Source organism: Scyliorhinus torazame, chromosome 11 (genome assembly GCF_047496885.1).
Source record: "Scyliorhinus torazame isolate Kashiwa2021f chromosome 11, sScyTor2.1, whole genome shotgun sequence".
Taxonomy (NCBI): domain Eukaryota; kingdom Metazoa; phylum Chordata; class Chondrichthyes; order Carcharhiniformes; family Scyliorhinidae; genus Scyliorhinus; species Scyliorhinus torazame.
Genome location: NC_092717.1, coordinates 60,541,976 through 60,554,724, shown reverse-complemented (window position 1 = coordinate 60,554,724; position 12,749 = coordinate 60,541,976). Strand labels below are relative to the sequence as shown.

At 45.7% G+C, this 12,749-nt stretch overlaps 1 protein-coding gene across 1 annotated transcript in view; it reads right to left on the bottom strand.

Moving 5' to 3' along the window:
- itga9 (integrin, alpha 9) overlaps nucleotides 1-12,749 on the bottom strand; it is a 936,771-nt gene that overhangs the window by 402,020 nt on the left and 522,002 nt on the right. The window contains exon 16 of the mRNA XM_072467362.1: nucleotides 872-1,024. Coding sequence (XP_072323463.1) covers nucleotides 872-1,024 — 153 coding nt within the window. The remainder of the gene's footprint in view (nucleotides 1-871; nucleotides 1,025-12,749) is intronic.

Sequence of the window (12,749 nt, the reverse complement as noted above, 5' to 3'; positions counted from 1 at the left end):
GAATTAGCCCATTACCCAAATGTCGAGCTTAATTTCAGTACTTAAATGGTTTTGCACCATTTTTCAATCAATTACACAGCAATTTCAACTAGATGGCCACTGTAAAGGATTGCTTTGTGACTAGTTATGCTCTTGATTAACCCTTTAATCTCTGTGCCGTTGTTGTGTTTCTCTTCTTACAAAACATCTGCTGAAATGAAATCTGCAAATTGTCAAAATATCTCCCTGTGGGCGGCATAGCAGTTAGCACTGCTGCCTCACAACACTGAGTTCCCAGGTTCGATCCCAGCTACAGGTCACTGTCCGTATGGAGTTTGCACATTCTCCCAGTGTCTGCATGGGTCTCATCCCCACAACCCAAAGATGTGCAGGGTAGGTGGATTGGCCATGCTAAATTGCTCCTTAATTGGAAAAAAATAATTGGGGACTCTAAATTTAAAATTTCAGGTAATTCCTACAGTGCAGAAGGAGGCCGTTCAGCCCATCACGTCTGCACCAGCCCTTGGAAAGAGCACCCTACTTAAGCCCACGCCTCAACCCTATTCCCATGATCCACTAACCCCACCTAACCTTTTGACACTAAGGGGCAATTTAGATTGGCCAATCCACCTAACCTGCACATCTTCAGACTGTGGGAGGAAATCCGAGCACCCGGAGGAAACCCATGCAGACACAGGGAGAATGTGCAAACTCCACGCAGTCACCCGAGGCGGGAATTGAACCCAGGTCCCTGGAGCTGTGAGGCAGCTTTGTGTTAACCACTGTGCCACCGTGCTGCTTAAAACTCACATTTATCTTGAAAATCAATAGTAACATGTGCACACAAAGAAATGTGTCATTATTGCACGACAATATCGTAATCGAAGATTACCTGGTTTTGCTGAGCCAGTTTATGTCCCTTCCTCCAGCGCAGGATTGGTTTTAAAGCCGGAAGTTCCTTTACAGATTTGCCAGAGACTTTGTGCTTGCCCAAGTTGTATGTCACTTCAAAGACAATTGGTGTTATCACATCTTTCACTTCCCGCTGTTGAAAAAAGTAAATGGAAATTTAGAAATTTCACAACAAGGGCAAAACAGGAAAAAGAACAGAAAATACTGGTAATACTCAGCAGTTCTGGGCATATCTGTGGAGGGAGAAAGATTTCCAGTACCGATTGGGAATCTGGGGAAATTGGGCAGTGCTAACCGATCAGTAACCACAAAGACATACATATTGTTGAAAAACAGCTCTTACTCACCAGAAAACATTGGAACTGTTGGCCAACACATTGGCACAAATTAAAGGGGATAAAGGCTTGTTTTCACAGAATCACAGAATCGTTATGATGCAGAAAGAGGCCATTTGGCCCATCGTGCCTGCACTGTCTCTCCAAACAAGCATCATAACTTAGTGCCATTCCCCTGCCTTTTCCCCATACCCCTGTACATTGTTTCTATTCAAGTAATCATCTAATGCCCTCTTGAATGTCTCGATTGAACGTGCCACCACCCCACTTCCAGGCATTGCATTCCAGACCCGAACCACTGGCTGTGTGTAAAAGTTCTTTCTCAATGTAGTAAGCTAGCCCTCTTCCAGAATGTTCCGTACATCTTGCCTGTTTATTTTTCAGTTGAATGACCTTTAACAATGAAAAATGCTTTGATTATATCAGCTGATTTTATCTACAGTTCTAATGGGTTGAAACTGTTGAAAGGATCTTTATGCATTACTGAGTCAAGAATATAAACCTCCATCCCTTCATGTAGCTCTGCGCCCTACTCTGGATTAAAATATAGAATCACTACAGTGAAGAAGGAGGCCATTTGGCCCATCTATTCTGCACCAACCCTCAGAAACAACACCCTGACTAGGTCAACTAGTCCCTCCCCCCTCCCCCCGCTATCCCTGCAACCCCACCTAACCTGCACACCTTTGGACTGTGGGAGGAAACCAGGCCACCCTGAGGAAACTGCCGCAGACACGGGGAGAATGTGCAAACTCCACACAGAGAGTCACCCAAGACTGGAATTGAACCGGGTGCCAGTGTGCCACAAAACAACAGAGGGAAAAGTGAGACATGTTATTGAAGCTTTTCATCTGGCACTATTTTTCTTTTAAATTCCAATTAAGGGGCAATTTAGCGTGGTCAGTCCATCTACCCTGCACATCTTTGGGTTGTGGGGGTGATTGAGACTCACGCAGACACTGGCAGAATGTACAAACTCCATATGGACTGTGACCCAGGCCAGGATCGAACCCGAGTCCTCAGTGCCGTAAGGCAGCAGTGCTAACCACTGCGCCACCGTGCTGCCCCTTCTGGCATTATTTTTTAGCATGTGCAATAATCACCAAGCCAGGCAATAGCTTCCAAAGTAGCTAAATGGAGCTCTCTTGAGCCCGCCGCTGAAATCTGTCAGGGGAAAGTCTTCAATGATGTGAGTCATTTATTGGGGTGCACCACAGCTTTGCTATGGATTCCCTGTAAAGTCCCACTTGTGCCGATTTGCTGCACAAGTGCCTGGCCAGTGTGGAAACCATAAGACCATAAGGCATAGGAGCAGAAGTAGACCATTCTGCCCATCAAATTGCTTCACAATTCAATGAGATCATGGCTGATCTGATATAATCCTCACCTTGTCCTCTTAACCCTTGATTCTCTTACTACTGAGGTGTGCCCAATGTTTCCGTGGCACGTTGAAGTAGGGTGGGCGGGCTATGGGATTAGTGATGAAGAAGTGGTTATTCTGCTGTTATTCCTTGGCGCTCATCAGGACAAATGCAACAATGCCAAATTTCAAATGCTCACATTGATTTATACTACAAGAGAAAAGAGTGCTGATTGATTGGCCAAGGCATTCCAATGGAGAAAGCAACAGGCTCCCCAAGCTCTCGGTTAATTCAAATAAGACATGAAGCTTAAATCTATTCCATTTGTTTGAAGAGATCAGGTCCCAGGATATGAATCTATGTCATTTCTTGCAAACACAACTGAACCACATTATGAGCTCAACTGATTATCTTTCTTTTAGCGCACTCTCATTGTTCAGCAAGAGCTGCCCAATCACCGAATCACAACTCACAGTAATATTTTATTTTGGGTCTTGCAAGCATGGGCTAGTTGAGTACAGTCTGCACTTTGCCTATTAAAAACAGCCAGAGGGACATGTTGTTTGATTCAATCAGCCAATTGTTATGATGTACCGCCTATGCACCGACATCCCACCAGCAGAGAAATCCATGCATGGCGTTGCTCAATGACATGGTAGGCAGAACATCTTTCTGGACTGACAACAGCATCCTGTTGGTGGAAAATATCACTTGTGCAAACTGATGAAAAACACAGAATGGAAATGGGATCTCCTGGCTCAAGCATTTAATTGGGCGTGCACAATGTTATTAAAACTGAACTACGCTAAGTTCAATGAATACAAGTTCAGAAAATGGTGGCATGTCTATATTGCATATATTTCTATGATATAGTGCACATGATGATGTCTTCTTTCAGTGGCACATTCATAAATAAACTCCCACTGTTAAACAAGCACATACATGTGGCATTGCTCTTGATATGTAAGTCATGTATGGTCTTCAAACATATGAACATATGAATTAGGAGGACAAGGCCATTTGGCCCCTTGAACCTGCTCTGCAGTTTGGCAAGATCATATCTGACCTGATTGTGGCCTCAACTTTACTTTTCTGTGTATCCCCTGCACGAAGACTATCCCACTAACAGGATGCTGTGATCAGTCCAAAAACACTTTCTGCCAACTACACAATTGAACAACAGGGTGCCCAGTTGGCAGTGCCAAGGTGCCCAGGTGGCATTGGGGTATCAGGGTACAACCCTGCCCAGTGTCTAATCATCCAGGGGCCTCTGATCACCTGGGAGACCTCCCCACTCCCCAAGTGTCATTACGCCTGGTCTATATTTGTGGAAACTAATGCTAAATGGCGCCACGGCAAGATCTCACAGGCGAGGGCCTTCGATCCCAGACACTGGGATACTCCGGCATAGACATATTCAAGTGAAATTAATTGTTTGATCTCACGAGGCGTCGGAGCGTCGTACATCTCGTGCAAGTGAGACTGCAGCTGCCAGTGAAATACCACGATGCATCGATTTTTGTGAGGCTCATTGCGTCACCGAGTCGGGCGCGATACAGACGTTCGATAGGGTGCATAATCATTGTTATGATGTGGGAAAGACAACAGTTGATTTGCGCACAGTAGGTATCCCAAATAATCCACCTTACTGATGTTGGTTTAAATACTGCCACCTGCTTAAATTGCATTAAAGCAAAATTGCAGATAGACCAACATGTGCAACACTTGAGGCAGTATTTAGCAGAGGTGACAGGTGTCTCATCCACTGGCTGGAAAGTTTGCACGAGCTCGTGTCACCTTTTAGGGAAGGTTGGCTACAATTGACAGGTCAGTGGCGGGCCTTCCCTGGATAAGGAATCCCGGGGGTGAAGGGGGGATGGGGGGGGGGGGACATTGCCCACTGAGAGCTGTCAGCCAATCAGAGGCTCGCAAACCTACTGAACTGCAGCGCTACAAAGAAAGTGGTGTCTGTGGCCAATAATGCACCCACCAAGGTCTAGAATCCACCCACGTAAGGGCCTCAACTGGCAACGGAGCAGGAAGGCCATCCTTCCTGTGTTATATTGTATTAACAATTAAGAGATATCAAGCATAACTCAATCTCTCGTCTACTAAATCTAATCTCCTCTATTCTATCTTACTGTATCCCAATCTTTGTCTATCTCCATATCCCTAATGTCTGCATTTGCTTAGAAACATAGAAAATAGGAGCATAGGCGCTTCCAGCCTGTTTCGCCATACAATATGATCAGGGCCGATCATCCACCTCAATCCATGGGCCTTCCTGCCACAGATTTAATCATGGTGGAGGGTGGGGAAGGTAGCCGGGTCCCACCTGCCACACCACCAAACCCATAGCTGGGAAGCGCATTAAATACCACCCTCAGACTGGAACAAAAGGAGGTGCTCCATTTCCAATAGATGCCAACATACACCAACATGCACCCTCATACAATCTTGGAATAAATCAATAACCTTAGTGTTCAATATAACAGGAAAACTGTTAAATTGCATTAACAACTAAATGAGAGTTAAAACTATCTTGTCCTTGGATCCTTACACATCTCACGCTAGTCATCGGCCTATCTATTCAGAATTCCCAAAACCCTGTATCTCTGCTCCAGAACCTGTTCATCAGTTTAATTATCATTGAAATCAAGGAGCATAAATACGCTGTGTTGAAAATCACGGTGAAAAGCCAGTGTTTTACCAGGTTGTTGTTTCATTGGAGTCTCTCCCCAGAGTTTGGTGATCAGATCGATGCCTTTCATAGCTCCTGTCACCTTCACTCATTCAAGAGCTAGTTCTCCATAATTATTTTAAATTCAATTATATCAAAAGTTATTAGCTCATTAGATCTGACACTAATTAAATTAGGAAAGTAAAGTTCAAAATCCCAAGTCATTGTGTGATTAAATGCAGCTTTCTCTGCCAGACTGATTTATCTTGAAGTGTAGATAGAGTGTACTCAGCAATCACACGGTTTTGAAAAACAATAAAGCATTGTGTTACACTGTGTTAACAACCCGGAGACATCAAATTAACTCTGAATCTCTCGTCTCCTAATTCCAATATCCTGCATCCTATCTCTCTGGTCTATCGCCATTTCCCTAATATGTCTGCATTTGCTTAGAAACAGAAAATATGAGCAGGAGGAGGCCATTCGATGATTCAAGCCTGCTCCGACATTCATTATGACCATGGCTGATCATCTAACAGCCTGATCCCGCCCCCCCCCCACTCATTCTTCTGAACGCCAACACGTATAACCCTGACTGACTCAATCTCTTCTCCTACGTTGTCCCGCCATCCCAGGAATCAGTCTGGTAAACCTTTTCTGCACTCGCACTACAGCAAGAGCATCCTTCCTCAGATAAGGAGACCAAAACTGCACACAATATTCGAGGTGTGGTCTCAATCAGGCCCTGTACTCGAAACCTCACAACATAAAGGCCAACATGCTATTTGACTTCTTTACCCTCTGCATGCTTACCTTCAGCAACTGATGTACAAGGACATCCAGATCAAGTTGCACATTCCCCTCTCTTTATTATAGCCATCAGACAATAATTTGCCTTCCTGTTTTTGCTCCCAAAGTGGATAGCCTCACAATTATCCCCATTTTATTGCATCAACCATACATTTGCCCACTCACCCAGCTTTTCCACATCACATGAGGCTGGTTTAGCACACTGGGCTAAATCGCTGGCTTTTAAAACAGGCAGGCCAGCAGCACGGTTCAATTCCCGTACCAGCCTCCCCGAACAGGTGCCGGAATGTGGCGACTAGGGGCTTTTCACAGTAACTTCATTTGAAGCCCACTTGTGACAATAAGCGATTTTCATTTCATTTCACACTGAAGTATCTCTGCATCCTCCCAGCCAGCTTTATGTCATCTGTAAATTTGGAGATATTGCATTTAGTTCTAAATCATTAATATATACTGTGAATAGTTGAGGTCCTAGCAGCGATGCCTGCTGTACCCCACTAGCCACTGCTGCCATTTGGAAATTTCTACTCTTTGTTTCTTGTCTGACACCCAGTTTTCTGTCCATTTTAATACACTACCCCTAACCCATGCACTTTCCTTTTACACGCTAATCTCATATGTAGGACTTTGGCGAACACCTTTAAGTCCAAATAAAGTACGTCCACTGGCTCCCCCTCATCAACTTTACTCGTTACAACCTCGAAGAATTGCTGAATATTCATCAAGCATGATTTCCCTTTCATAAGTCCATGCTGACTCTGTCTAATTCTATCACTGCTTTCCAGGTATTCTGCTGTAAAATCTTGGTGATGGACTCTAGAATTTACTAACATCAGGTTTACTGTTCTATAATTCAGTTTTCTCTTTATCTCCCTTTTTAAATAGCGGGGTTACATTAGCTACCCTCCAATCTGTAGGGGTTGTTCCAGAGTCTAGGATCATAGAAAATGACCACCAACGCATCCATTATTTCTCAGGCCACTTCCATAAGTACTCTGGGATGTAGATTATAAGGCCTTTGGAATTGCATTCATCGGCCTTCAATCACATCAATTTCTCCAACTCTATTTCCCTACCAATACTGATTTCCTTCAGTTGCTCCCTCTCACTAAACCCTCTGTTCCCCAACATTTCTGGCATGGTATTTGTGTCCTCCTTTGTGAAGACAGAACCAAAGTTTGTTTTTAGTTGGTCAGCCATTTATTTGTTCCCCATTATAAATTTGCTGGTTTCTGACTGTAAGGGACCTACATTTGTCTTCACCAATCTTTTTCTCTTCACACATCTATAGAAACATTTAGAGTCAGTGTTTATGTTGCCCGCAAACTTACATTCGTTGGGCGCTATTCTCCGCCCCCCCCCCCCCCCCCCCCACGCCGGGTGGGAGAATCGCCGGGGCTCTGATCAGCCACCCCAACTCCCGCACGCGATTCTCCCACCACCCCCCCCGGAAACCAGCGGCGCACGATTCGCACCGGGCCGCTCGGAGAACCGGCGAGCGGCGATTCTCCAGCCGGATGGGCCGAGTAGCCACAACGATATGAAAGGTTCCCACCGTTGTCGTCCACCCCTGGTCGCTGCCGGCGGGAACACTGGAGGGGCGGCCTGTGTGGGGGGGGGGCTCCTTCACCGGGGTGGCCTCCAATGGGGTCTGGCCCGCGATCGGAGCCCACCGATCGGCGGGCCGGCCTCTCCCACCCCCCCCCCCCCCCCCAGGCCTACGTCCTTCTGCGCACGGCCCCAGAACACCGGCTCTATGTTGGTGAGGGGCCGGCATGCGTAAGATGTTCCCCGCGCATGCGCAGGATGGCGCGGCCAGAATAGGTCGTGTCCAGGCCCTGTTTGCGCCGTCGTGAACACTTGGCCTCAATATCGGAGAATCGCCCCCATACTCTATTTTCCCTTTCTTAATCAATCCCTTGGTCCTCCTTTGCTGAATTCTAAACTGCTCCCAATCCTCAGGTGTGTTGTTTTTTCACCAATTTGTACGACACTTCCTTGGATCTAATACTCTCCCTAATTTCTCGTGTTAGCCATGCTTTTACCACCTTTCCCATTTTATTTTTGTGCCAGTCAGGAATAAACAATTGTTTCAATTCACTCATGCACTCTTTGAATGTTTGTCGTTGCTTATCCACTGTCATCCCTTTAAGTAACGTTTCCCAATCCATCATGGCCAATTTGGGCCTCGTAGCACTGTAGTTTCCTCTATTAAGATTCAGGACCCGAGTCTCAGAATCAACTACATCACTCTCCATTTGATGAAGAATTCTGTCATATTATGGTTGCTCATCCTCCAAGGGTCTCGCACAACTAGACTTCCAATTATTCCTTTCTCATTACACAATGCTCAGTATAGGATGGCCAGGTCTCTCGTTGATTCTTCAACGTATTGGTCCAGAAAATCAACCCGAATAGATTCCAGGAATTCCGTCTTTATGGTAGTGTGATTAATTTAATTTGCCCAGTCGATATCCAGATTAAAGTCAACCATAATTAGAATGCTCCTTTGTCACATGTATCTCTAATACCTGGTGTAATGCCATTCCCAACCCCACCACTACAGTGTGGGGGTCTACAACAACCCCCACTAATGATTTTTGCCTCTTGGTGTTTCTCAGCTCTACCCATACTGATTCCACATCGTCGGAGTGAATATCTTTCCTCACTGTTGCGTTAATTTCCTCTTTTGACATTTAATTTGATTCAATTTGAATAAGGCATCATAAGGCATCTTCAATTTGAATAAGGCATCATAAGGCATCTTATAGGTGAAGATTATCTCACACCTATGTTCTGATGGTTACCTTAGAATTAAACTATGCAGGGTTGATCTTTAAAACTTGCTTAGCATCAAATAGCGATAGATAGGATAAAGTTTACAAGCTGGACCAGAGGGACACGGACTTAAATCACTGAATTCAAAGAACCAAAAGGCGACGTGGAGAAAAATTGCAAGTAGGTAAGATCTTGACTGCACTTGCCCGGATATGTTCTGTCCAGACAGAACAGAACAAGCCCATTCTGGCCAATGACCACCTGCTCTGTGATAATCTAGAATGCCTATTGCATTGTCAAGCAGCTGGGTGTAATGCAACATCAATTGCTGTGGAAAATGCTGCTTTCCTGAAGTTCAATGGCAAAAGGTCCTCGGCATAGTGGGAAAAGCAGCCACTTTGTTAGACAACTGTCACTTTTGTTTCTACAAACAAGGAAAGAAACACAGCCTGCAAAATAGGATAAAAGTGAATACATTTTCTTTTGTGTTTCAGTGTGTTTGGAATATGTGTTAATGCACTTTCCCCCTCGTGGGATATGCCCTTCTGCACATTATGTGCTTCACTACTGTGTAATTCCAAGTGGAAGAAACAGCCAAGATGGGTGACAGTTGGTGAGTTGAATGGAATGTAGAAAGTCTGCTACCTGCACTGTGAATTAATCCTGATGTATCTCTGCGAGCAGTATCCGGGTATCATTGATATTATTAGGATTTTCCTACACTTTTTGTACCATTTGAGCATGGCAAAGTTAAAGGAGTTTTAGTCTGAAAGTGTGTGATGCTGACATTATGCCTGAAACAGGAAGTGTTCATTCCCCAACATTAACATCGTCAACTTGAAGTCGACAAGAGACCATTTATCTTCCTTTCCAACATAGGCTTAATAAGTAGAATCCTTTTGCTATTGAATGATATACACAGGATAAATGGCACAGTGGCATACAGCATTAGATATTGCACCAGTTATTGTATACTTAGCATGTAGGAAATCAACATTAAAACTATTTATCTCTAATGAGAAACATCAGCACATCAAAAGTAGACTGCCCCAAGCCCATAAAGACAAAACTACTTCTAGAGAGCCCTAATTTCCTGACTAAGTTTAATATGTGTTCGCCAGCTTATTCCTCTTAATGATCATATGACTTCCTGAACTATCATTTGTTGTACATGTTCTCTCAATAAAAGTCAAAATTGCGTCTGCATTAACCATGTTTAGCTCAAGTGCTATTTTCTCCTTCCCTCATTCACTTACCTGGAGGACAGCATTGGTAAACGTCATGAAACACTTTTGAAATCTCCCATTGCTGACTGGAGTACACCTTGGAAAATCCAGTCACCATGACTTTCTGTCAATTAGCACATAGAAAATCATCGGCAGTGCACCGTGAATTGATAACACCCATTCCCAGTGGCGGTGTATATTTTTCATATTTACCCTCAGGGGTAGATGAAAAGATCTTGTACTGCCCCAAATGAAAATGCAATATTTTGGTTAAACTGAAAGTGTGAACTCTAGGCCCAGCAACATTTTTGTGGGAGACTAAATGTTAAAGATTCCACACACAGCTGTACTGAACCGTAAGACTATTTAACAGCTGAACTGTGAACCGTAAAAATCATTAGACTGACAAGCCCCAAAGATTCTCGAGTCCAAAAAAGAATTTGGGGCCTGTAGAACCCCCAAGATAAAAAGAGGTTCCACCAATTTCCCACACATTCCAACAGTTTCACCAATGCCTTGTCAATGGTTGAAATTTTGTCCATTCCTGACAGCAAATGATGGACATAGGGTCCATTCCCTTAAGCTGGGAATCGGAGCTGTAGCCATCTAAGATGGCCACTTGCAAAGGACCATGGGAATTATGGCCAACCCAGGACTCAGACAGACACAGAGCCTATGTGTATTTGAAACACAGGTAACTAGACCTGATCGAACCCCCCCATCCCCCCCCCCCCCCCACCCCCGCTCATTTGCATTTTAATGGCCCATTTTCCCAGGACAATAGATCTCCAATCACTTTTCCCAGGACAATAGAACTCCAACCAAGAAACCGGTACAGCCATAGACTGATCGGCGCCACTCCCTTTACTCAGAGAGTCCAAATGCCAAAGTCAATGACCGCTAAGAACCCGCCCAGCCACCAAGGCACCCACCCCTTTATTGGCCGAAATCGAAGACACCGATCAGAGCCCTGTCGAACTATTGGGTCCAAGGTTAAGGACCGCCCCAAAGAGCGTGAAATCCGAGGGGGATAAAAGAGGACACAGCCATGTGTTCTGTCTCTTTTGGATCCATCCTGTGCCAGCCTCCTTTGAATCTGGCCTGTGCCAGCCAACTGTAGCAGGAACAGCCAGCAAAGTTCAAGACCAACGATCGCTACCTGACGGATGAGCCCAGCAGAGACAGAGCCACTTTCTTTGAACCAGCTGAGTGAAATCCAGATAAAGGCCTTATCCATTTGCACAGTGCCGGTTGCCCTGAAGTTAAGCATAGGTTATTGTAGCTGATAGGTGTAGTTTAACTCGTAGTAGATATTGTGTTTGCATGTCGAGGTAACTCTTGTGTATGTAAATAAACCATCTTTTGAACTAACTAACTGGTTGTATGGTCATTTGATCGATATAAGGGAAGGCTTGTGGTTCACCAACATTATCATTAATATTCGCAACAGTATTGGCGACGCTGTTGGGATCGAAAATGAGCAACAGAGCCTCTGAGCTTCATTCAGGACCCGCCACTGTAGAAGCAGCAGGTATGCAGTGTGGGTGAAATTATATTGGCTTCATCAAGGGTAAATGTGAGCCACAAGTTGCTGAGTGATCAAAGAGGTAAAATTTCTCACATCTGCCCCCGAGCTAAAGAGCCTGATAGGATCATGGTTGGGTCAGGGAGTTTAGACTGTCCCTTTTATCCAACAGGCATGGGCAAGCAGGTACTGGAATTGCACCCAGACAGGTCTTTACAGCCACGCAATTAATGCTAATGAGGTACCCTCCCACTGACGCCACAAGCTCAGGCGGCACGGTAGCACAGTGGTTGGCACTGTAGCTTCACAGTGCCAGGGTCCCAGGTTCGATTCCCGGATTGGGTCACTGTCTGTGTGGAGTTTGCATGTTCTCCCTGTGTCTGCGTGGGCTTCTTCCGGGTGCTCCGGTTTCCCCCCGCAAGGCCCGAAAGACGAGCTGTTAGGTGATTGGATATTCTGAATTCTCCCTCGTGTACCCGAACAGGCACCGGAATGTGGCGACTAGGGGCTTTTCACAGTAACATCATTGCAATGTTAATGTAAGCCTACTTGTGACAATAAAGATTATTATTATAAAGCTCTGTGGAGTCAGCATTGCAGAGCACCATGAGGCGGAATCTTGGGCTGAATTCTCCGGTCCCCCAGCTGCATATTTCTCAGTGGCGCTCTGTTCATTGGCAGTGGGATTCTCTACTTCTCCCACTTGTCAATGGGATTTCCCATTGAAGCCATCCCATGCCCCGGGAAACCCACGTGTTGGAAAAGAGAATTCCAACAGCCGGAGAATTCTGGCCCGTAATGTAAGCACATGGGGCGCAATTCTCCCACCGGGAGCCTAAGTCCCGACGCCGGAGTGAAAACCGGAGTGTTTCACTCCGGCGTCGGAGGCCGCTCCCAACCCCCTATTCTCCCTCCCCCGGGGGGCTAGGAACGGCGTCGCGTCATTTATGCGCGCCTGGCCTTGGCATGCGCGGTTGCCGTCCTCCCCGAGGCAAGAAGATGTCGGATGGATCTTGCGGGGTGGCGGAGGAAAGGCAGTCCTCTTTCAGAGAGGCCGGCCCGTTGATCGGTGGGCATCGATCGCGGGCCGGACCCCTTTTGAGGCCGCCCCGGTGCAGGACCCCCCCCCACCCCACCCCACAG